The 24,482-nt window shown below is 40.2% G+C and overlaps 1 protein-coding gene across 3 annotated transcripts in view; it reads left to right on the top strand.

Moving 5' to 3' along the window:
- Positions 1-24,482, top strand: part of CDH13 (cadherin 13) — a 446,130-nt gene that overhangs the window by 383,654 nt on the left and 37,994 nt on the right. For all 3 annotated transcript variants that reach the window (XM_051801744.1, XM_051801745.1, XM_051801743.1), the window contains 2 exons: positions 4,753-4,935; positions 5,910-6,163. In XM_051801744.1, the coding sequence (XP_051657704.1) occupies positions 4,753-4,935; positions 5,910-6,163 (437 nt within the window). The remainder of the gene's footprint in view (positions 1-4,752; positions 4,936-5,909; positions 6,164-24,482) is intronic.

Below are 24,482 nucleotides of genomic sequence, written 5' to 3'. Positions count from 1 at the left end.
AAAGGCACAGGCAAAAAGCAAGCAGGTTGCAAGCACTGGCTTATCAGCCTATTTTTAAGAAATTAGATAGACAAACAATGGTTGCAAAAGCAGTGGACTTCAGTGGAGGAGGAGAATTACAACAATACAATTTCCCCGTGGAATTTCTAACAGAGCCATAATGAATTAATACATCCCATTATTTTTCATCTTTCTTGTTATATAGATGAGGAGACAAACACATGATAGCAGCACAGAACACCCTCCGCCGGAATATCACCCTGATAAATGCAAACTGACACAGAGTTTTAATTTGTTTGTTCTTGATTGGGAATCACAGTGTGCAGAATCCTAATGAGCCGTGGGGTGGTGATCAGCAACCCCAGACACGTTTGCCTTGCGTTGTGTTTGCTGCTCGTGTCAGCTCTTTAATTTGGGGATGTCAGTGCCCCACTCTGAGCCAGTTTTTTAGTGGCTTCATAAAGGTGTTATTACTGCCTGCTTATGCCATTGCTGGACAGCAGACACTAAGGTGATTCTGATTCAGTTAAGTTCATTTCTTCCTCTGCTTCGAGAAGTCAGTAAACAGAATCTCACTTGCTACAGAAGCTTTAAGTAAGGCTGTCAGATTAGAACCCAATTTTCATACAGTCTGGGCACCATTGCCAGCTATGCTTGAGACTGAGGTGGGGTCAGTGCTTGGATTCTCAGGTGATAACATTTTACAAAGTGATTTTTCCATGGACCTGCCCCATGGTGGAAACGAGACAAGACTGGTTTTCTTGAGACCATCCAGAGCCATTTTGCTGCCAGTGAGAGCTGCCACTGCAGCATCCCACCAGTTCACCACAGAGCTCAGTGTGGGGGAGGATTTGGCAGGGTGTTATATCCTGACTCCACCAGGAAACAGCCACTAAAATTAAGCCTGCAAGATGCAGGGAAGGGAGGAGTGGTTAGCCTGCTGAACTGAGGTTATCTCAGCTGCTCAGGGCTGTGCTGGCTGCTGGTACCTGGACTGTGCTTTAGCACAGTTGTTTTGAACATTGCTTGTCTCCTTCCCATCCCTTCAGTGACTCCTGTATTGTAAGATGTAGAACCTGCTTGTTCTCACTCTCAAGGACCTCCATGGCCAGTGGAACTGTACCTGTGATCTGTCTTGTGGTCCCTATTTACTGCCCATCAGTCAAACATTGCTGACTTGTTACATTTTAAAGTCTATTTGTGCATCCTCACAAGCCACCCTCACACCCTTGGGGGAATCCTTCATCTACACCCATCACTGTATTTCCTCCATGTCTTTCCGCTCCCTGTTAAATACTCTTCACTCAGTGTTTCCTTCTGAGTTGCTCCCATTTGTCTGTCTTTGTGCATTTTGACATAAGATTTTGGGTACAGAAAAAAAGGGAACGAAGTCCTTTATTTCCCTATATTTATAAAATCCTAATTATGACAGAAATTTCTAGGCTGTGTGCATGATAGGCACAATAAATGACAGTATGGTACACCACTCCACAGAGCAGGTTAACCTTACATATTCAAATACTCAGTAGTAGTAAATGCACACAGCTCTTTCCAGCCAAATCCACTCTGGCCCAGGGTATTCTCCTTCTAAGTTATTATTTTTAATATGAGTCCAAATGACAGCAGTTTAAATAAAGTACTGAACTCATCTACTTTACTCTTAATTTATAGTGGTGCTTAGGGGATGTGCAGATATTTAAAACGAGTAAAATCAATTAACTTGTGATCCAATTATTTGTGTTAACCACTGTGGGGTTTTATTTTAGAGCACTGGTTCAGACTCTCCCCGTCAAGCCCCGTGCTTTGGGAGTGTAAACCTTTCAGTGTGAGATACAACGAACCTGTGGTTGTCTTTTCTCTATTTCTAATCTAATTCCTATATTTGTCCTTTCATAGCTTTTCAATTCCCTTCTTTACTTTTGTTTTTGAAAGGGACCCAGTAAATGCTAGGAAGTCTATTCTTTATATAAAGGTGACTGAACAGGCAAAAGGGTTCACCTTCTAGGTATATTTTCCTGGGCCACACTATTTCACAGTAGATATGTGTCTTTTGCAATCACAAATCTGTGATTTATTACACTTCTCACATTATAAATTTAGAGCAGACCTATGTGACATTTTCTGTGATCTGATCATTCTGCTTTTTCATCCATCTTGAACAGATTTTAGTCTAATGTTCCAGACAGCTTCAAATACCCTCTCTATTTATATGGTCACTTCTAAAATGGGAAGGATGCCAGGGGTGAGTTTACCACTATGCTTGGGATTATTTTTCTTGGCACAGCCTTTGACTGTAGACATTGGCATTTCCTTGACGTGCAGGACTCAGAGCTGGGCAGTTTTGTGCCCCCAGCAAGTCTCTGTGCCCTTTCTGCACCCCCAACTCTCTGCAACTGAAGCTACTGAGAGTTCTTCCTAAATAAGGAGGAAATAGGGGTGCAGAAGAGAGCCAATCCCAGCTGGGATATCCTTGAATTAAATATCCTTCACCTGATATTCAATATTTTTTGAACTATCTGGGACATCAACCTTTTCCATCACAGTCTGGTACTGGTGGGGTAAAAATAATAAATTTCTCTCGTGGCTTCACAATTATATAGCTAAATAAAACAGCCAGATCTTTTAATATTTTACCCTAAAAGGTCTTCCTGTCCCCAAGGTGAGCCAGGGAGTATTGAACACTTAATTGAATCAGATGAGAGGATTAAGGAAAAGATTTTTCAGAAGGATCAATATGAATTAGGAGCAGATGCCCAGTCAAATCTAAGGGTTAGATTCTTTAGTATCAGGCTCCTTGAAGTCTAGTCACCTTTTTAATTGTTTGGTACTGAACACTTGTAGGGAAAAGTTCTGCCCCTTATGGTTCTGATGTCTCATGTTATACATGCTTAAGTTGAGACAATATGAAATAATATAAAAATATCAATCAGGTTAATTGCTTATTTTCAATTAGAGAAAGAGCTGTTCCAAGTCCGCTTTCCAGTCACAGCATTTGGCTGAGCTGGAAGGAATATAATCTTGGTAATCATTCTTCTGTTATTTCCAAGATTCTTCAAAGAGTTTTTCTTTTAATTTGTTTCAAAGCAAGTGAAAATATTGTTACATTATCATTTAGAGTTAATTAAACTGCAAATGAGCTTAATGAACTGTCTGAAACAAAGCTCAATCACAACCTGTTACATATTAACTATCAAAATCAAAAGAATCCTTTAATTCTTTGTTAGATATACCACAGAAGACAGAAATAGCCAATTATTAATGCCATCCTTTTATAAAATCAAGTTTGAGGCTGGAAAGATTGAACTGAATGCACACACTCAAATTATACAGCAAAATTGAAAAAGGATTTGGAAAGATAAGTCAAATCTATTGGAAAAAAAGGCAAACAAAGACGACTGAACACAGGGAAAGACACAGTTGTCCTCTCTGTGTTTTAGTGTGAGGAAATCCATTTTACCTACTATTTGTCCAAATTGTTAAATCTCTACATTAATAAAACACCATTTTCAGGAGTCAGTATTCTCACAAAATCTTCTGTAGTGTTATGACTTCATGTTGTCTGTGAGACAGAGCAAAAGACACTTAGTGTTTTCCTCTTTTAGTCTTCAACATTTTAGTCTTCAAGGTCTGGAAGCCACCTGGGTGATCTTTGCCCTTGGGCGATACGTTGTCACCGGTGGTGAAGCTTTTAAGCAGTGCAGGTACAGCAGAGCCCATTTGTGTCATTAAAGTTTGTCATTCTAGACTTTTGAAGGCTTAATCCCCAGAAATGCTAAGATTTTTCTAATGATTTATAATGGCAGTGCTGGTGTTCAGCACTTCTCAGGATCAGGTGTGTTATCACTCTGGTTTATCCACCTATCAGGCCAAGCATTATCACTCTCATATCCAGTGCTTTTAGCACATCAGCCTCAAGTGCTTGAAAGGTGAGGAGTATTATTAAGTCTGACCCTTACAAGCTTTTCCAATGGTTTGCTTAATGTTTTTCCCTACATAAATAAGAATGATGTTATACACTCTTTGTTTGGAGAGTAAATTAGAATTTTCTCGTAGGGCTTGGCTGGTCGAGTCATGCAGCACTGGAACACATTTCACAAGGTCATAAAAAATTCTTCCACTCCAAAAAGGAAAGTGGCACTGACTTTTAGTTGTGCAGACAAAGTGGTAGCATGAGGTCCAATTATTTTTGAGTGTCTTAGAGCAAACCCTCCAAGAAATGCTCTGGGAACGCTTTTTGTGAGACGTGTTCTGTGTCTTGAGAAAGGCGTAGTGAAAAATTAATATGGCTAGGATAATTTATGAAAATAGGAGTCTGAAATGCAAACCTGGGTTATTTGTAAATAACCTGAGGAAAGAGTGGTCTGTATCAGTCAGCTTCCTCTTCCCTTAGCTGGGAGTATAATTCCCTTTCTGGTAGTAAATGCACCTACGCAGCACTGCAAATATTTTCGTGTTTCACTTTCCGTTCGTATGAGATGTCTTGTCTCCTTGTGATCAGAATCTCCCAAAGCTTGATTCCTATCACATCACTGCTTATCTGCCATCTATTAAGTGGAGAGCAGCTGTAATGTGCTCCCTCATATTTCATGAGTGAGAATGTATTATTTAGAGCCTATAACATTCACTTTCGGTCAAGGATTCCATCTTTCTCCTGTTGGGGTAAATAATTAATGCTGCCTTGGATATTTCTTGTCTGTGTGTGTGGGTCATTAATTGAAAATAGTAACAATTTCCTCTGTGTTTTTTTTCTAGTTTCAAGCCACAGTGAAGGAGGGAGTCACAGGTGTCATAGTGAACTTAACTGTTGGCGACAGAGATGACCCAGTGACTGGAGCATGGAGAGCTGTCTACACCATCATCAATGGAAATCCAGGGCAGAGTTTTGAGATCCACACCAATCCCCAGACTAATGAGGGAATGCTCTCTGTTGTCAAAGTAAGAACAATTTCCTTTTTTACTGTATTGTTGCTGTAAGGCCCATCCACTGAGCTCACTGCATAACAGGAGGCACAGCAGGGATAAGTCATTATAAGATATATAGTTGACTACCAACCCTTGTCCAAATATATGTATAACCCCTTTTTCTGTAACAGTAACCTTATTTTTTCAGCCTGTTGCTGACTGTATTGCTACTGTGTTAAATAACAGCCAGATTTGGAGTAAGCACCACAATTAATAGTGAGATTTTACAACAAGGTTTTGTTTGTAGCTGAAAGGATAATTAGAATCCAAGGCCCCCATTTTCTTCTCAGAGAACACAGATGCAAATACCAGGGAATTGAGGGATACGGCTTCAGACTGAACTGGAGAGCTGTCTTTGGTCCCACATTTCTCAAGTCTCATGGAAATGTTTATTATCTGTCTTTGTATGAAGACAATTCTATGTCTCACACTTAAAAAAAACGGTCCTGGTTGCTGCCTGTGCCACAATTCTCTCTGTTTGACTTCTGAAGAAGCATTTTCAGTTCTTAAGACAAATGGAATGTATTTCCATGGCAGTGCTTCTGATTTTAAGACAGCAGTTGAGAAAGCAGCTGGTGTTATTGTCATAAGTAACTACTAAGTATGACTGATTTGCTTGTTAAATGCATAGTACATCATAATTCACCATGTATATGTGAGAATTGAATTATTTGTATGAGGTATGGCAAAAAAAGAGTATATATGCTCTTGGACAGAGGGACATCTCCATCTTTTTTTAAGTCCATCATGTTCATTATAGGATATAACTGACATTTATATCCTAAACTAAGCTAAGTCTAATCCTAAACTCTGGCCAAGTATCAGGTGCAGTGAATGCTGTTGTCCCTTTCTGGGTAATTCTGCCTTCTTGCAAGTTTGCAATGGGCAAAGGGAAAGAGTGAAGAATTAAGTTGCACCTTGCCCTCTGACTTTATGACGTTTTACAGCCTTTAGACTACGAGATCTCGGCGTTTCACACGCTGCTCATCAAGGTGGAGAACGAAGACCCTCTGATCCCAGACATAGCCTACGGCCCCAGTTCCACAGCAACGGTCCAGATCACCGTGGAGGATGTGAATGAAGGGCCAGTTTTCCACCCAAACCCCATGATGGTGACAAAGCAGGAGAACATCCCCGTTGGCAGCGTGGTGCTCACAGTGAACGCCACCGACCCCGACACCCTGCAGCACCAGACCATCAGGTGAGTGCAACACCCTCCAATTTTCAACCATCAGAAAGTGAGGATGTCTTTTGTGCCCAAGAATTTGCCTGCCAGTTCAGAATTCCATCAAAGTTGGTTTGGCCCTGCGTGGTAAAAAGTTACAATTAATTTTTCCCCCCCTGCAGGAAGAGATTCAGTTTTATCAAAACAAAGAACTGTATTAGACAGGGAACAACAGTTTTCCAGGTTTGGAGATTCCTACAGTAGCACAGCTTTGCACAGAGTTTCAAAATTACTTTTAACCTGTTTGTTTATTCCTCTTCCTTCACGAGAGCCAAAGAAAATGTGTAAAAATTGAAAATGTGCATAGAAATGATTTCTCTGTTTCACATAGGGTTTCAATCAGTTTATGATCATTTATACTGTCCCTCAGTGAAATAATGACCATCCATCCACATTCAGGAGCTGAGAAAATACTTCCCAGTGAAAGACTGAAGCTAAAGTAAGCTCAGACTTGACCTTGTCCAGACAAATGAAATTAAATTATTATTATTTCTGTGCTATGATAATATAATCCCACACATGTGCCGTGTCAACAAGAGCAAACAGGTATTAGGTGGTGCCATCATCTTATATTTTGATCCACCTGGTTTGGCCTTTTGGTTTTAGGTTTGTAGAAAATGAAAAATCAACCACTTTGTTCTCTAATACTTAATTGGCTTTCTGGACAGCTTTTCTCAGCTTTTGAGGACTGTAGGTTAGGGTACTACCAATAAAACCTGCAGCTGGGTTTAATGTTTCATCCTTACTAATTTTCCCTGGATACCAGTGCATAGCAAAAGAGCATAAACACCTTTGTGAGAATGACTTCAAACCTTTCCTGAGCACTGTACACTGTCAGTTTATCCCACAGACATGGATTTCTCTGCTATCCCAAGTTTTTTTGGCAGTGATTGTGCAATTCTTAAAGCAAATTTGACACATGTAGTGTTCTACAAAAAGGAAGCTGCTGATCTGGAGGACGTTGGTACTGTCATTACAAGTGTTGGTAGGCATGTCCCTGCAAAGGATTTGGATTTCCATGATGAGAAGGTGAATTTAAGCAGGAGAGAGTGCTCATGTCCAAGGAAAGAGGGAAAAGGCAGGGCAGACAATTCAGAGTTTCAATTCTCTGCATCACCTCAAAGATACATTGTTAATAGCAAAGGAGTATTTCAGTTTTTCTCTATCAAAACCACCTTTGACTTCTACCCTTGAAATATCTGAAGGATGATTCTTACCATGTGTCATTCCCCTCGTTTTCTAAATATATTTATTTACAGGATGAATTTTTATTCTTAAGTTTAGCTTTTGCTCCAAAGATTCTTTACTTCTTTCACTGTGGTAACACAAGTTCATGTCTATGGTTAGAATTTCTGTTGCTTGCCAGATAGAGTAACATGACCCTCAGCAGTTTTATTCAGCACCTGGCTTGTGCAGGGAAGAGATATTTATTTCCTTTGGGACTTGAACTGAGTTTAAGAAACATAATTATTGAAGTTCTCCATAACTTTATGTGTTTTCATAGGAGATAAGAAGAGTCATATTAATTAATGTAACAGTTGATTTTGTGATGCTAGAAGAGAAAAGCTGAGAAAATGTAAGGATTTGGTCATCAAAAAACAGTTCAGAAATTATTACCTGACATTTTGCCCTTGACCTACTGATTTTGCTGGATTTCTTCTAACTACATTGACACTGAAATTATGGGGCATATCATGAGTCATTTAATCCTCTTAAGTGAGTTTTAATTATTGTGTGTAACCAGTTAAGTAACACAAACACATTTTGTAGTCCACCACAGCTCACAACTGGCTGGGAAGGGATTCTCGAACCTTGACTTATAAGTGACCCAGAATTCCCCAGAAATGTTACTATATCTGCATAGAGCAATGGTCATATCCAAAAACTGTGTGAATGGAAGTGACTGTATAAGTTAGAAGAAAATCCTGCAAATGTAATGGAAATCTGGGAAATGGGAGAATACATCAGGAAAGGCTAATTTGACTACCTGTAAGTCCTTTTGCTAAAATGACAGGAAAACATAAACTAGCATTTTTAAAAGGTGGTTTTAGTACTGGCAGGTGTTATTGAGACACCTGGCTACTAGCAGTGGAAAAAAAGAGGACTGGAATATAAGAATAGCATCTGCAATAAAGGACAGGGTAAAATTTCATGTATAAAGACCAAAGCTATTCCCTAGTTGGAGTCTGACTGAAACGTTCTCTCCCAAGTTCCTGCAGGCAGGTGTGTGTTTAGAGTTTGGGCCAACATCCAGGACTTTTGTACAGCACAGAAACACAACTCCAGGGTTCTCAGCCTGTGCTGCTGTAATTGTATCAGAGTGCTTACTGTGATTATGCTGCAAAAATAAAGGCCAAGCAGGGACAGCACAGATTTTAAATGAGATATTACATTAAATATTAATGACCATGAGCAAGCAGTGTTTTGTCTGCAAGAAGCAATGAATACCAGATTTGTGCAGTGTATGCTCTGTGAATAGTGTACATCCCCCCAACAAGGTACAAATCTGTTTAAAATGGGCAGAACAACATAGAATTAGTAACGTTGGTATTTGTTTTTTTTTTATTTTCAACCCATTGCAACTCAGGTATCTCTAACTTCAGGGATATTTTTAGTTAATTTTCTATATAAAACTTGCAGAAGGGGCTGATGATTATTTGTAATCAGGAATTTTAGTTACTCTGCTAGATATAACACCATAAATGCATTTCAAGACCCATGAAAAGAGTAGAGAAACCATTTTTGCCATTATCTGCAACTAGATTGAATTTATTCTTTGAACAATGCATATCTGAATCAGATGCAAATTACTTATCTCTGGAAAACGTGGCTTACTTTGTAAAATTTCCTAAAGACAGCTGTACTTTTGAAGCAATTTTCCTCCTTATTCTTCAACTTGAAGTGTTTTTGCCGCCTGAGAAAGAATTTGATTTAAAGGCTCAAACAAGCTGGCAAAAATGTGTTGCACTGTAAAAAAAATAAGACTCCAGTATTCCCAAGACTCTGAAGCACATTCCTGGAGCTCTGGTTGTAGAGAGGAAGGAGCAGACAGGACCACAAGTTTTTCCACCTCAATGTTCATTCCACTGTGATCACTCCCAGCAGAAAAGAACCTCTTCAAGCTGGATCACATTTCTCAGATTCATTAACCTTTCTTTTTTTTTCTTTTTCTTTTTTTTTTTTTTTTAAGTATTTAATTCTCTCTACGGTTTCCATCTTTTTTAGAATTAAAAAAAAAAAATGAAAGAAATCCAGCAGGCCCCATTTTAATTATAACCCAACAATTTATTAATAGAACAGTAATGAAGTTTCTGAAATTTGATTTCTTAATCAGGGATCATTGTTATTTTTGTGCCAGATTTAAGAGTTTAATTTTGGGTACTTCTTCCCAACCTCTGAAATTTTAATCAGAAGTTTCAAGTGTACATGTCAATGAGAAGTTAAAGGCCAAATTTAATAACATTTTCTACCTTGGGAAATTAAAAGAAGAACCTCACTCAGAAATCCATTATTAACAGTAGATCTTAATTAAACACAGTTATGGTTCTCAATATTTGTCTGTGTGAAGAGATTGGTTTCAGTATTTTCCCCTTTTTTGGATTCAACAAGTCCAGGATATTCAATAGTTAGACTTTTAACACTGTGTAAGCAAGTTGTTTACTGCAGTGTATTTGTAATTTTTAATTAAAGCAGTGTTTTTTTCTGGTTTCATGGCTTATCATGGCAATATATTTTTATTACCTACTGTGCTGTTGGATTTTAAATTATTTATGTAAATATATTGTTGCAATATTTATTCCCAGTAAGCCATGTGACTCAATGCTTCAGAAACATCTTCACAAGAAAAGTTTATTGTAGCTCTAAAGCACATCTAATTCATTAAGCAGAATTAAAATGCAGTATTTGAAGCTGGAGAACTTAGAAACAGAACCCAAACTGCAGTGAGTTTCACGGGAACATGAAAGGCTGCAAAAAATATGTGTAAATGGAGTGATATGTGTAAATAAGGTGTGTGTTTGTTCATGTGAGTCTGTGTGTGTACAATATTTATAACTGCCACAGAATCAAGCTGCCCAAAGAGTACAAGTGGCTTCTGGAAGCACAGGGCCATTGGCTTAGTGTTGAGGTCTCAGCTGTAGGGATTTAAAAGCCAATTTTTGGCTTGGAAGTCATCATCCTTTTATTTGATTTTGGTCTCCTTATGTCATCATGTCATTAATTTATTGTAATTGCACAAGTATGATGTCAGTAAATCCCCCTTTGTTTGAGAGTTATCATTTCAGGTTAGGGCAGCCTGTGATGGATCCAGCTTCCCAGCAGGAGGTGGGTTCTCCTGGCCCTTGGGCTGCTGTGGCACTGCCTTTGCACTGCCTGTGTGTTCCACAGCTCTGCTGCTCTGCAAATAGGAGCAAAGTCATTTATTACGGTCAGCCTTTCCAAATAACAGCTCCTGGTCTGTCTGGAAGGTTCATAGACTCTGTTTCTCTTTATATAAAGTGCATTTTTCTATACTGCAAACTGTGTATTTTAATGAGGCTTCATCCTGCGCCATCACACTGAGGGGATGAGGCTGAACCCAAAGGAATGCAGAGGGATCATGTTTGTTATTTGTCATTTCTCCAAGAGCCACTGAACAATGGACTGACTTTGGGAATGGAAATTTTTACTACTGGGCCACGTTTTGGTTTAGATCAGATGACCCTGACTTCGGGGTTGGGGCCTATGGAGTTGGTGGAAGTCAGTGGAAATATTCCAGACTCTAATTGGAGGCAACCATGACCTGTATACTCTTTGTCAAAAACAAAAAAATGTCTGCCTAAAATTCTGTAAAATAGTGCTGAAACTCCACTGAAGTGGGATTTGTAGTTCAGTGAGTTTCTCCCAAATCTCAAATGGCTGAGAAAACTAAGGAGAATTCACTGGACAAAGTAAGTTTTGCTTTTATTGCTTTTCTTTGCTGCCAGTCACCACCCTTACAAGCAGTGAATATATAAGCCATGAATTGCAAAGACAATTCAAAAAGTCCTTTTCATGTCTCTTGCCAGGATTTTTTCAGAGATCCTGAAGCCCCCTGAACAAGGATGAGGCTTCACATCACATTGCTCACAATCACTTAAGGGATCAATTTTGCATACTTTCTTGCACATCAAGCCTTTTTAAAGCACTTTTGTTGCTGGTGGAGGTCAATAAACTTGCTTTTTGGGATACACTACAATCACTTACAGAAATACTACATAATGAGAGAGGGATAGGAAGCCTTAAAGAGTAAATGCTTAGGAAGTAACACACTTAGTCATTGTTAAATATGTCTCCTAGAGTCTGAAGGACTTGTCTTTGATTCCTAACAACAGGAGATTTGTTTTCCTTGTGCAGACAGAAGAATAGTCCTATTGTTATAAATGAATGGCTGAGCCTGCTCTCAGCATGCAGCACCAGAGTTTTTCACTGTAACTTACACCCACGAGCATCTCAAGTTGGCTCTGCAGTTTTATTTATGGCCTGCCTGAACCAGCCACTGGGAATTTGTAGCATCTCTACATCTGAAGTTGCCGTGTATTGGACAGTGTACGTTGTTTTTCTCTCCCTTTCTCTTTTTTAAGTTAGATGGAAAGGCAAGGAGAGAGGGAATCTGCTTGAAGCAAAAGAAGTTTTTTTTCTCTTCTCTCCTTGTAAAATCTGAAAGACAGAAACACTGACTTGCAGGGAGCTGCAAGTGTTGGGGTATCCAGCAAGCAGTGCCACAAAAGGAGAGAACTAATCAGTTCTGAAAGAAAGAACTCGGCCAATTCCTTCATGTTACACAACCACTACCTGTAATTGCAGGTATTCACTGGTCAACCAGTGGCTCAACAGTGTCCTACACAGCAGTCTTTTTACTGAAACTGTTCCTTGAAGGTGTTGATTACTATCTGAGTTGGTAATTAGTGTGATGCTTATATTTTATTATCATAATACTAATATCTGAAGGGGAAAAACTAGTGAAAAACATGCATTGCCTTTTTTTTTTTTGGTCGTTGTTTGACCAAACTGACTTCCACTGTTTGTTTACTGAACAAAGTAAACAGCTCCTCTTTCCCCATACAGAAAATTCTTTAGGCTTACAACAGGATGGGAAAGAAGCAAAACTGTTTCTGGAGTTGTGCTGTACCTCCTTTATTCTCCTCTCATACTCAAAACCACCCTGATGTAACCCTGGAAGGGTGAAAATGGCTCAAGAGCAAAACCAGGACCTGTTTTTCCTGTCCAGAAAATGATTTGCAGCTAGCCAGCACTGTGTGAATTCACAGAGGCTGAATTAATGGGAAGGAAGCAGCTGGTAAAAAAAAAAATAATAAAAAAAAAATCTCAGGTGGGAGCCACTGAGATGAGACTGGAGAATAAATGACTGGAATTAAATCCCACTGCTGAGAGAATTGAAACATCTGCCAAGCCTGGAATGCAGGTCCTCTAAAAGCTGTGGACAGCGTGTGATGTGAGCGCTCAGGAAAGGCACTTTCATCTCTGTCAGCTCCAATACCTGAGCTGGAGAGTAACAGGACATGCTTTTCCTCAGAGCTGTGAAGAGATGTTGATAGCCTGGCTCCCAAATTCTGTTATTCAGTCCCTTTGTTACTCACAGGCTTCCTTAATTTACAGCCAACCTGCCAGCACCTCCCTGTTCGCTCTGTGGAGGGTCCCCGGGAGTCCTTAATTGTTGCTTGTGGTGTCTCTCACAGTGTTGAATACCTCTAAGTTCCCCCCAATGTTTCTTTTTACCCTCTTTTTGCTGATATCCTCTGTCTCTGTGTTGGGGCAGATGTTTGACCTCTTCTTTCCTTGTCTGCTTTTGTACATCTTAATTTGTAGTGCTTGAGGCCAATCCCAGCTCACCAGTGGGTGCTAAGCTTTGTTGTGCTGGCTTTTGCTTTGCAGGGACGTGGGGGAGCTCCCACACTTGCCTTATCTATGATAACATCTTGTCTGACTTCTTCCTTCCTTCCTTCCCCTTCCTAGCAGTTGTCAAGGTTTGAGGAAGAGATGAATGTGAATAAAAATGTTTGTATAGCACCCATTTGCTTACCTTCTCCTGGTAGAAAAGAAGGCAGGGCAGAGAGGAGATTTTCAGCCAGGCTCAGTGAGGCAGTTCCTGGAGAGCAGTGTCCCTTTCCTGAAGAAAACAACCATTAATCCCTCTCTCTTTGACTGGTCTCTGAAATAGCAGAAGTGTCTGAATTAAATTATTAAAGACTACCTAAACAGGAGGCCCAGGAATTCTCAATCCATGATTCATAGTTTTGCCCAAAACCCAGATGCCTGCAGCTGCACTTCATCACTCCTGACAATACTTGTCACGAGATCCTGTTCTTAAAATTTTCTGCTGCTCTATCCTGTTGGCATAAATCATACTTAATATGTTGATATTAAAGCTGTAGATGACAGTATTGAAAATCTGTGGTTCCATGAAATCAAATAAACCATAGTAACCTCTTTTAACTTCCCTTGCTATTACCTTAAGAATCCTGAATTCTTGATTAATAAGGATGAATGTAACATTTAAGGGGAGTTTAATTAGACCCTCTGTCTTTATCCTGCATAACAATATTATGCCACATTATGATTTCAACCATGTCAGCACTCAGAATGGATGCCTGTGAACTGTGAAATTATAGGGCACATTTTTCATGTCACTGACTAAACAATATTGCAGATCTTCTTGAGAAATATGACAATAGGATCTATCAGTCACAAGTTGTGCTTGCAGTGGAAGTCAGATCTTGACAATAACTCACTTTGTCATTACTGTTCTCTTCTAGTTTCAGAAAAGGCAGGATTTTGCCTCTGGAAGAAGGAAAGAGTGTCTTGATTATAATAAGTTAGCTATCGAGTTTGAGGACACTGTGTGAGGAGTCGTGTTGACAGGGAAGGGGGTGGTAGGAATTTTTCTTAATATTTTAAAGTCATTGAATTCTGAGTCCCATTAAACCATGTTTGATCGTGTGGGAATGTCTGTGTGGAGTTACAGCTTTCAGTGGTGCTTGGACAGAAATTTATTTGGACTGTTAAAATGTATAATTAGAGCTCCAGTGACCAGTGGTATTTTATATGAAGGCAAAAACTGGAAAAACTAAAATCAAAGTTTTCCAGGGAGATTGATGATGCATCTAGGCCTGAATCCTGTCATGGAGACCAAGTATCTAATTAAGCAATTCAGCACTTCTGCCTCTGAAGCAGGTGTAGATCTTGGATGGCACCAGAGCAGATGTTGTCTGGGATGTTATGGTTGTATTTCATTAATTTACCATCTCCAGAATAAGGGCAGAATAAACAATGGACACCCCCAGTTCAGTGGCAAAATTCCCAGTGAACCTGGGTGTAGGTTTTCACCTCAGAGCAGAAGCTTACCCAAAGGCACAGAACTGCTGCTGGATGTTTACAGCCACTGCTCAACTGCAAGACAGCCCTGGGCTGTGCATTGCAAGGCATAAAGACCCATCTTCTTTCAGGCTCCTGGAGTGGAATTAGAGTTCAGTGAAGAAATTGTCAGAAGGTTTAAGCACTCATTTTTACTAAATGGAGCTCTGCAAAGTTACTGTAATAGGAAAAACGTCTTGTAGAGTTCAACGGGAATTTTTCTATTAACTTGGTAATAAGGATGCCAATTTCTGCAAAAGAGTTTCTGAGTAAGAGTGAAATTATGCACTTTATTAGGCAGCAGTAAGCCTGCAGATCCATTCTGGGCTCAAATGTGAATTGCTAGGGACTAACTTTGTCCTAATTTTATGACCAGTGTGCTCTAGGTAAATATACCTATGGAGACATCTATGCCTACTCTGCATGTAGCTGGATAATTATTATCCATGGGATTCCTTGGGCAACTCCTTTGGGTAGTGGTTAACATCACATCACCTTGGAGTATCCAACCTGTCTCACCCAGATTTCACTGAATACTCCACACCCTGAAGAATCTTTACACATTTACCTATTTTAACGGACCTGTCAGAGTTTTGTTTCCTCTTTTTCCCTTTCAAGTGGGAAATTTCCAACGGAATTCTTCCTGCCTAAGGCCCAACCTCTCTGGAGATTCAGCCTTGGCTCGTTGGAAGCATTTTATACATGAAAACAAAATGCAGCCCCAGAGTTTATCTGATAATGCTTCAGGGCTAAATCAAGAAATTTTATTAGTAGTGAACAAGGTGTGCAGCTTCAAAATGGAGCACTCAAACATTGCTTCTGGCCCTGGAATTTTCTGAGTTATTAACTAGTGTTTAAGACACAGTTTAGCAGAGAAAGAAAACAACAGTTTTCCGTATCTCCATGTCAAGGTCGTTGAGTTAGTTTGACTCATGGAAATTGTTACAGAGTTTGGGTTTTCAGTGCAAGGAAAAAAAAAGAAGAAAAAGTTCCTAATAGCTTTAATTCTTGTATAACTGTAGCCCTTTGAATAAGTCCTTCTTTAAGCAGTTAGGTGAGTTTTTTCATTACAGCTTCTGACATTTCAGGAAAAATTTAGCAGATTCTTTTAGTTTTGCAGTTCTTGAGGTTTCCATTTTTTGTCTGTCAAATCAAAACATTAACATTCATCCCACAGTGATGCTCTGGACCTTCACTGAAGGTGCCTGGGAAAACACTCAGATCCCAAATGACACTGGAAAAATATATGAGAAGTTTAACTCTCAGGCATCCAATCCAGGGTTAAACAGCATGGAGTAACTAAGACATAACAGTTAATAAAAGCATAGGAGAGGATTCAATACCTTCGACTCACAGAACACTATATCTTTTGTGCACTGAATGCAAGAGATATCAAGCAGAAAATAAAAGTATATATGACCAAATAGTGGAATACTTTTGGTAAAGTATTTACCTCGTTGGTCCCACACTGCAGTCAGGCAAGGCCTGCAGAGAAAGTTTATCAGCAACTGTCAGTGTGGTAAATTAAGGTTAAACAAACAACTGTAAATCTTCCATTTCCAGTCCTTTCAGTGCTTAATCCCATAACATCTAATGAAAGCTCTTTTTGTGTCATAAATGAGTACTTATGTGGAGCTTTCCCCTCTAACCTGTTCACATTTTCCATCATTGGCCAGCAGATTTCTTAAATGACACACATTTGTCATGTTGCTTAATGTGTGTCTGGAAGGGGCTTGGCTGTTACGATGATGAACACGAGATAAAAATTGTGCTGTGCAGAGGAGATTTGTTGTAGGCTGTACATCAGAGCCAGCATTCAGATGCACACAGGACATGCAGCAAGAAAGATGCTTTCTAACCTGAAAAGGGATATTACTGAGACTTCTTCAGTGTGAACTCACCTCTTAGCAAGCAAAGGAGAATATTCCTGTCAACAATAAGCTTTAAAATTTTATTTCCTTGGAAAACACATGTTTTTTAATATGTTAAAATATATATGAAGGGGCCATTTTCTAAACCCTGCCATATCTTGTGACGTGCCTTTCAGAATATCTGGCATGATTTAATTTTGTTCAGCATTCTCTGTTTCTATTTACCCGTGCAAGGACAAATTTGTTTTGCAGTAACATCAGTTAGACAAGGGATGTTACAATGACTATCCCAAGTGAATATGAAAGAGTGTAGGATCTGACTTCCAATGTTCTTGTTCAACAAGTGAAAAGTAGTATTTTGTTCTCTGTCATCCCTCAGGCATTAGATGATTCCTACAGGCAGAGAGGGACAGAGGGGGGGAAATTCAGCCCAGCTACCTGTAACAAATGTAACAGTCTGCACTTGATGGCATGACAAATAAAACAGCTAAGATATGGTTATACACAGCCTTGAAAACATGAGAGGAAGAGGGACATCTTTGCATTTTAAAGTGCATTTGGACACCCTGAGTGCCTGAGAATCTGATTCATTGAGGTTAGAAAAGGTAAATCACACTGCCTTGTTCATTTGTCATGGTCGTTACAGACAGTGAGTTAGGCAAACAAAAGACACTGCCCAAAAATAAGGGAAAAGATGTGACATGATATCACACAGTGCTCCAAATCCAGGATAGAAAGTGGCTGCATGGTTTTTGTATAGTTCAGTGTAATCAGTCAAATAAAATTCAGATAGATGATTCCCAATTATTACAAAAAGAATAAAATAGAATTAATCAAGTTCCTTCTGTAAGAACTACACCCATGAAGAAAAGAGTGTATTTAAAATCAGATGAGGAAAAAAAAACCCAAACACTTAATTTGCGTTATTTTTAGCCAGGAATAAATTCACCATTTTCTTCATTTTCTTCAAGTGGTAGTGTAATTTTTTCTTGAATCTTATATACTCACATTATCAAACATGCCACTAAATTTCTCACCTACCCTTTCCTTCTTTTTGTTATTGAATGCTACAAGGTTGGAAAGTATTTTCACTCGGTGGGTATTAATTCCTCTGAGCTACATAACGATACAAAAGCATCAGGACAGTCTATTTTCCTATTATGAATACAATTTTTTTAAACAAAGCTAAACAAGAGAACTAAAAGGAAAAACACCTTAATTTTTACAATATTAATAGCAGAATGACATATTTTGTTTTAGAGAATTCAGCTTTCATAATAGATGCTTAGTGGATTAAATAGGGAACAAGGAGTTAAATAACTCCTAACTAACTCATTGGTAGGCATCCAAATGTGACCAAAATCATTCTGATTTGATTCTTTTTTCATTCTAAAACAGTTTGACTGGATTTAAAGCTCCACATAACTCCTCCCTAGAGGTAACATTCACCAAGACCACATGAAGGGCTTGAGCCTGGATAAACATTTCATTCCCCATCTCCTCTTTCCATTGTCTTGTCCAGCATTGGAACAGGGCAGTGGTGGATTCACCATCCCTGGAAGTGTTCCAAAGATGTGTAGATGTGGCATTTGGGGACAGGGGTTAGTGGTGGGCTTGGCAGTGCTGGGTTAATGGCTGGACTTGATGATTCTAAACATCTTTTCCATCCTTAACAATTTTTTGACTCTCTATACAAGGAGGAACTTGAATTTCCAGCACATTGCTCTGCTTCTGTCGAGCTGCCTCCCTCAGGGTCCCAGTGGGGGGCAGGGAAGAGATGTAGTGGCATCCTGTTGGTTTAGAGCTGGTATGGATGTCCTGGTGGATAGGGGAGATGTGCCAGTGAAACCTTCCTGCCCACAGGAGCAGAGTTAGTGGGGATGTGTGAGTGTGTGTGCTCGCTGTGTAACGGGGTCTGGGGGCTCATGAGATCCCCAGGCTGTGGCAGCAGGAGCAGCACGTGGCTCTGCAGGAGGCAGGAGAGGCTGAGGGTGATGCTGCTGGGGGGTCACACAGCTCTCCCCACTGAACAAACCCTCTCTGAGAGATGTCAGTGATTAGTTCTGTTACTATGAACATGGAACATCCTTCGGGGGCTCAGCTCCACACTCAGCAAAGACTCCAATAATGGCTCAGGCAGTGCTATAATGTGAGAAAAACCCAAGATTTCAGCCAGGTTTTGCCTGGATCAGGTTCAGCTCAAGTCACAGGAGCAGTGTTTCCCCGTTGCTTCAGTGAAGTCTGGATTCCAGCGGGGATCTTTGCCACTCAAGATTATGCCTGTCAACTACATGAAAACACATTTATAATCAGAGGATTAGCAACCAATATCTCACCAAAATGAGTGTCTGCAGGGAAACCTGCACCAGCAGCTGTTTTATACTGCCTATCCCATCCAAGTTTAAACAGAGCTGGGGGACAGTGTTGAGTGTTTGGCAGGGAAAGGGGAGGGAAGGAGCAGGACTGGGGCTGTTTTTCCTGCCAGGCCCTCACTGCAACGTGCCAGGAAACTCAGAGGCTTTTCTAAGTCAGCAGAACATTATTGCTCTCCCATCATCTCTGTGTTACAGCCCTGCCTTGGAAATAGCTGAATCCCACAAATGAGCCCTGTGCGAGTTCAGCCAGCTCGGAATGGCCCAGCTCTGTCAGCACAGGAAACTACTTTGATTGCTTTTCTGTCAGGATCAGCTTCTTCACAGATTTTCTTTTTGAATTGCTACTTCTTGCACAGTCAATTTATCGTGTGTTAAATTTCATCCTTTCTTATGCTACCCCGTTTTTTCCTTGTCTTTTGTTGCTAAGCTAAGAAAAAGCAAAATACTTATGCTGGTTCACCACAATAATATCTTTTACACATTTTTTGGGGGGCTGACATACCCAGTATAATCAGGGGAGTCCTTTTTGTTTGTTCATTTTCTTGAAAAAAAAATCTCATGGAATAAGAACCCAGGCCTCAAGTAACTTTGTTTGAAGTATGTGGTCTTTATAATTAGTTTTGTTACTGAGGAGTGATAAAAGTGTCACATGGTGGATATCACTGGGTCTGTCCTGTCTTGTGGTGACATGTATTGCTTGCTCCTCTGGCAACAGGGAGAATGGCCTGTGGTAATTCTAGACTTTAATATTAATTATTTTCAGAGTGACGAAGCATTATTCCCCATCTGTGGGATAACCTAGTCCCAGCATCTTCCAGATTTATCCTGGACTGTAATTCTTTGAAAAGTTTTGATGAGAAAAGGCAACAAAAGAGGCAAGGGAGTGTGCAAGAAGCAGCTGAAGCAGTGCCCAGGGGTGCCTGCAATGTAACCTCTGCTTTGAGGCATCGGTGTCACAAAGGCTTTAGACTGGACATAAACTGTGCTAAAATGATCAGTCAGCACATTCAACCCCTTCCCCTTCCCTCTTGGAAATCAATTTGCAGAAACATGAATCCCCTTCCTTCCTTCAGAGGCAGGTCCCAGAGTTAATAATGTCCAGGGTTGGAACTTGGCAGTGTGTTTGGATGGCACGGGCTCAGGATGCAAACCCGTGCTGGAGCCTGCTTGTAGCTCCCCTGCCCTTTCGGGGGGTGCCTCCGGGCAAGGGGGTTTTCTTTGTGACTTTAAAATTAGCCAGGGCAAAAGGGAGTTTTTATGGAAGCTGGCAGAAGTAACCCCGTGCTGGGCCTGGCCAGTTGCTCCAGTCCAAGGGGAGCTGTATGGATCCAGACAGACTAATGCCTCCCAGTGGGGAGCCACTTCCCACCTCTTCCCTGCCCATCCCTGGGTAAAAAATAACTCCCGGAATCTGCAGAAATGTGCTGTTTCATGGCTGTGTTCAACAGTGACATTTCAGCAGTGAATCTGCTGGGCTCTTATAAAAACTTGCCTGCTTTTCAAGAGCTCCCAGAACCCCTGATTGAACAGGGAAAGCAAGGAAGGGATTTGCAGTGGGAGCAGCTGCCTTTGCTGGAAGCACAGGCACAGAGAACAGGCATGTGCAGAAACTTTTGATGGAGTTTTACTGCCAAAAACCTTTTCTGGGTAGTTTATAAAAGAACCTCCAGCTCATCTAACGTTGATTAGCTTTTGAGGCACAATTGTTACAATGAGAAAACTTTTACTGATTTGCATGTGTTGACAATTATTCTAACAGTAACAACCTGATTATAGCAGCGTGTTAGTCCCAGATATGGTGTATTATTCCCTAGCTTTAGGAATAATTCAGATAGTTATAGCCTCTGGGTTCATTTAACCATAGCCCTAATCACTTCTGATTAAAACATACATAAATGAGTTTGTGGATTTTTTTTTGTTGTTGTTACACCTCAACTTCTAGGATATTTTTACCCTGAAGGGAAGAAAACAAGAAAATTAGATTTCAGTATAGAGAAATATTTGAAAGACTGTACAATAATAACAAAAAATATTTTCCTTTTCAGAACATTTTATTTAACTGCCTCATTGCTGCAATTTTATTATCTTCATTTGATTAATTGCTGTAGGTTTTAGGTCTGGGTTTATTTTATATTCCAGTTGCAATGACTCTCTTGTTACTTTCTTCATGTTTACCAAGGGGCTTACTCCCATTACTTCTCCACACAAATGACTAATTAGTCAACCATTTTCTCATCTGACATGTCTCAGTGGCAGGGGACTGAAAACTGAATTTCCTCTAATTTTTCATTCTGTTTTGATCATATCACTGTAGATAGAGCATTGCCATGAAAGCCAGCCTGCTAAGTCCCTGATGTGACAAGCAAAACAAAGATGAGCTGAGGAATCTTTCAGCTCAGAGGGTGAGATGAGGTGCAGAGCTTTAGGAGTGCCCTGCAGATGGAAACAGAAGCAAACACGGACTGTAACGTGGTCACAACCTGCAAACTGTTCCCTCGGGGCACGGGAACCACTTCCAGGGCTAAAGTCTGGGAGATCAGAGCTCCAGCCTGAAAAATGCTTGGTCAGTGGTGTCTGAGCCCGGCAGCCCTTCCCCACCCCACTCTGGTGTCACCAACAGTGACATTTATAACCCCAGTTTCCACTGCTCCCCCTGACTGGGTGAGCAGCAGGAGGCAACATTGGGTCTGTAGTGATCTGCCATATGAAACATATATATTATATGTTTATAGCCCAAATAGAATATATATTGATATTGTTATAAATATCATAAAGCCACTGAATGGTTTGGGTTGGAAGGGACCTTAAAGCTCATCTTGTTCCACCTCCTGCCATGGGCAGGGACACCTTCTACTAGACCAGGTTGCTCCAAGCCCTGTCCAACCTGACCTTGGACACTTCCAGTTAACCCAGTTAACTGCAGAAGTAACTGAAGTAAGAAAGCTTTTTGTTCTTTTTGTTTCCTTGTTTAAAGCTAAACAATTCCTGCCAAGACTTGTTGCCCATAGAAAATATACTTTTAGGGAAAGAGGGGTTTAATTTTATCCTTTCTCAATGATTTTTTTAAAATTATAATTTTAAATAGAAATTTACTGTTGTAAACTGGAAATAGAATGTTAGAATGTTTCTAAGTGTCATGGCATGTTGGTATAGACCAAGTAGTGTTGAGTTCCCATTTTATTGTTTTTTCTACCTTTTGAAATATGCCCTATCAAAAACGTACACTTTCAGTTTAAAAAGCAGTTTTTAAAAAAATCGACTAACAGCTGAAGTATTTCTGAAAAATCTGTATTACACTTTCAGCAGACTTTCCTGTGACTTATTGACCTGAGACAGATGCCAGTGGAAAGGCTGTAAGAACCAAGTTGTCTTCCAAAGCAAAGGGTAGACTCCTTTTCTTGCTATAAATATCTATTTCTTAGCCATAAACTGACAGGGCACCTGAAAGAAGGCAGCTCAAATGGAAGCTTTTTCCAGAGAACATTCTGTGTTTATACAGTTTTAATAAAAACTACTGATCTTCAGTGGTGTGCTCAGCCCTGATGTACCACAGCATTCCTGCTCTGGTTCCCCAAAAATACCCATTTCTGTAGTACAAGCTGAAATGCTTTGGAGTTTTTTTTTTTTTTACTATTAAAAACACCGATTGAATCAATGGAAAACTGATATTAGCAACAAATAGCTGACCAAAATCTGAATGTGCGTAAACCTCAAACCTTAAAAAGCAACGTATCAGCCTCGTGCAGCCCTGCCGTGTTTCGGAGCAATCCAGTCCCTTGCACACCCTAAGGATGTGCTTTGGAGAGGATTATTGCACCATTCCATGGGCCAGACTGGCACTGAGCCAGGGAATTGTGATGCCTTCTCAGATAGGACCAGCATGAAGCACGTGCAGGCTCAGGTCTGTACAGAAACTCCTGGAAACTTTGGGGAGGCACTTTGGGGTCGCCCAGGGAGAAGCGGCTGCAGGGAGTTCCTACAGAGCCTGTCGTGCCCTGCCTGCAGAGCTGAGCCAGGCACTGGTGCAGAGCTAATGGATTCACCCTGGAGTGTGTCCAGGTTATCAGAGGAATATGAATTTTCTGTGGCCAAAAACGCACAGAGTGACTTGTTGCACACCGTTGATGGGAGGTTTAATTTATTTTTTTAAATTGTTACTCTAAGTTGACATTTCCAGCCTGTGAAAATACAGACGGTCTGCAAGCCCATAAATCTGTTCCACAAAGCTGAAAAATGGCTCTTGCATAAATCCTCAATCTCCAGTAAGTTTAAAAATGCATCTGACCTAACACCTTTCTCAATAGTGTTGCCAGAAAATGTGATTTATTTCGAGTTTTAGATTTTGTTAATGATATATTTATTCTGATTAATAATAGTATATATTTCAGTTAAATCTGATGGGTTTTTTATATTTTTAGGGGTTTTTCTTTTAAATAATCTAGCCCAAGTAATTTTAGCATGTCTAAATCTCTGCAGGAGGGCACTGCAGGAGGTATTTCACAGCCTGTTGCACACGTAGCATATAGTCACACTTTTAGTGCCAGCATTTCAATCCAAATTCAAATCCATCCATTTTTTATGTGTTCATATATTTAATGGTATAAGGGCTAACCAGCTTAGCTTGCCAGATGTAGTGTGCAAGTTAAATATGGGGACTGGAAAGTGCAAACAGATGACAGTTTAGATTTTATTTTCCTTTCTGACTTTTTAACCACATCTTTTGAAGATTGTCTTAACTCTGTGTTCATACAGCATGTTTAATGTTTACCAGGGTATGTTTATGTCAAGGTTTAGGCCAGACATAAACCAGTGAGGTTTAAGATTCACAACAGGTCTTGAAAACAGTCAGTGATGATCTCCAGTGGTTCCTTCCAATCCCAATCGCTCCATGATTCTGCGGAATCACAAAGTTAGACACACAGAAGGCAGTTTCTGAAAGCCTTGAGGATCAGGAACCCACATGTCCATGTAGACAACTGACAGGAAAAGATCTGGAAAAGCCCTTTAGTGGGTTGTCAGTACTGCCCCCTTTATCACTTCTCCTATAACCTGCATAACCTGGCCTGGAGTTTTTGAGATGACGGAATTCTTACGTTTTGTCTCAGTAATACTCTGTGATGAGGTACTTGTGCTTCTGTTCTCCCTGTGCTATGAAACCCTTTCAGTCCTGACCTGCAATGGAAATGCTTTCTTAGGCAGTGTCTGCAGCATGAGGGGCAGATGTCAGGGTTAGCTTTAACTTGGCAGTACCAGCAACAGGCTGCTGTTGATAGCACTGTGCTTAATGCAGGATTTGTTTCCCTGTGATTCACATTATAGAGGTGATAAGACAAATGCTGCAGCTAAAGAACCTACTCATGCTGAGTAGGGCATGTGTTGCTGTATCATTTTATGGGTGTCCTACACATTGGAGACAAACCCCTTGCCATTATTCCACAGGGATCTGTATTTGTGTACATATGAAACCCAACACCCATCAGGTTTTGCCCCTCTCTCCTGACACACACATATTTACCTGTTGACACACTTATTTCAGGCAGGGTTATTGAATTGCTAATAAATCAGCAAAAAAGTCTTAGCTCTAAATTATTACTCACTTATGCCTCCATAACACAACACTCTGAGCAGCAACAGAGTTATGCTGATATTGTCATGATT

This window comes from Manacus candei, unplaced genomic scaffold, assembly GCF_025592945.1.
Source record: "Manacus candei isolate 608988 ecotype Guabito, Panama unplaced genomic scaffold, ASM2559294v1 h1tg000053l, whole genome shotgun sequence".
NCBI lineage: Eukaryota > Metazoa > Chordata > Aves > Passeriformes > Pipridae > Manacus > Manacus candei.
The sequence above is the reverse complement of the archived record's forward strand: the minus strand, read 5'-3'. Positions and strand labels throughout refer to the sequence as shown.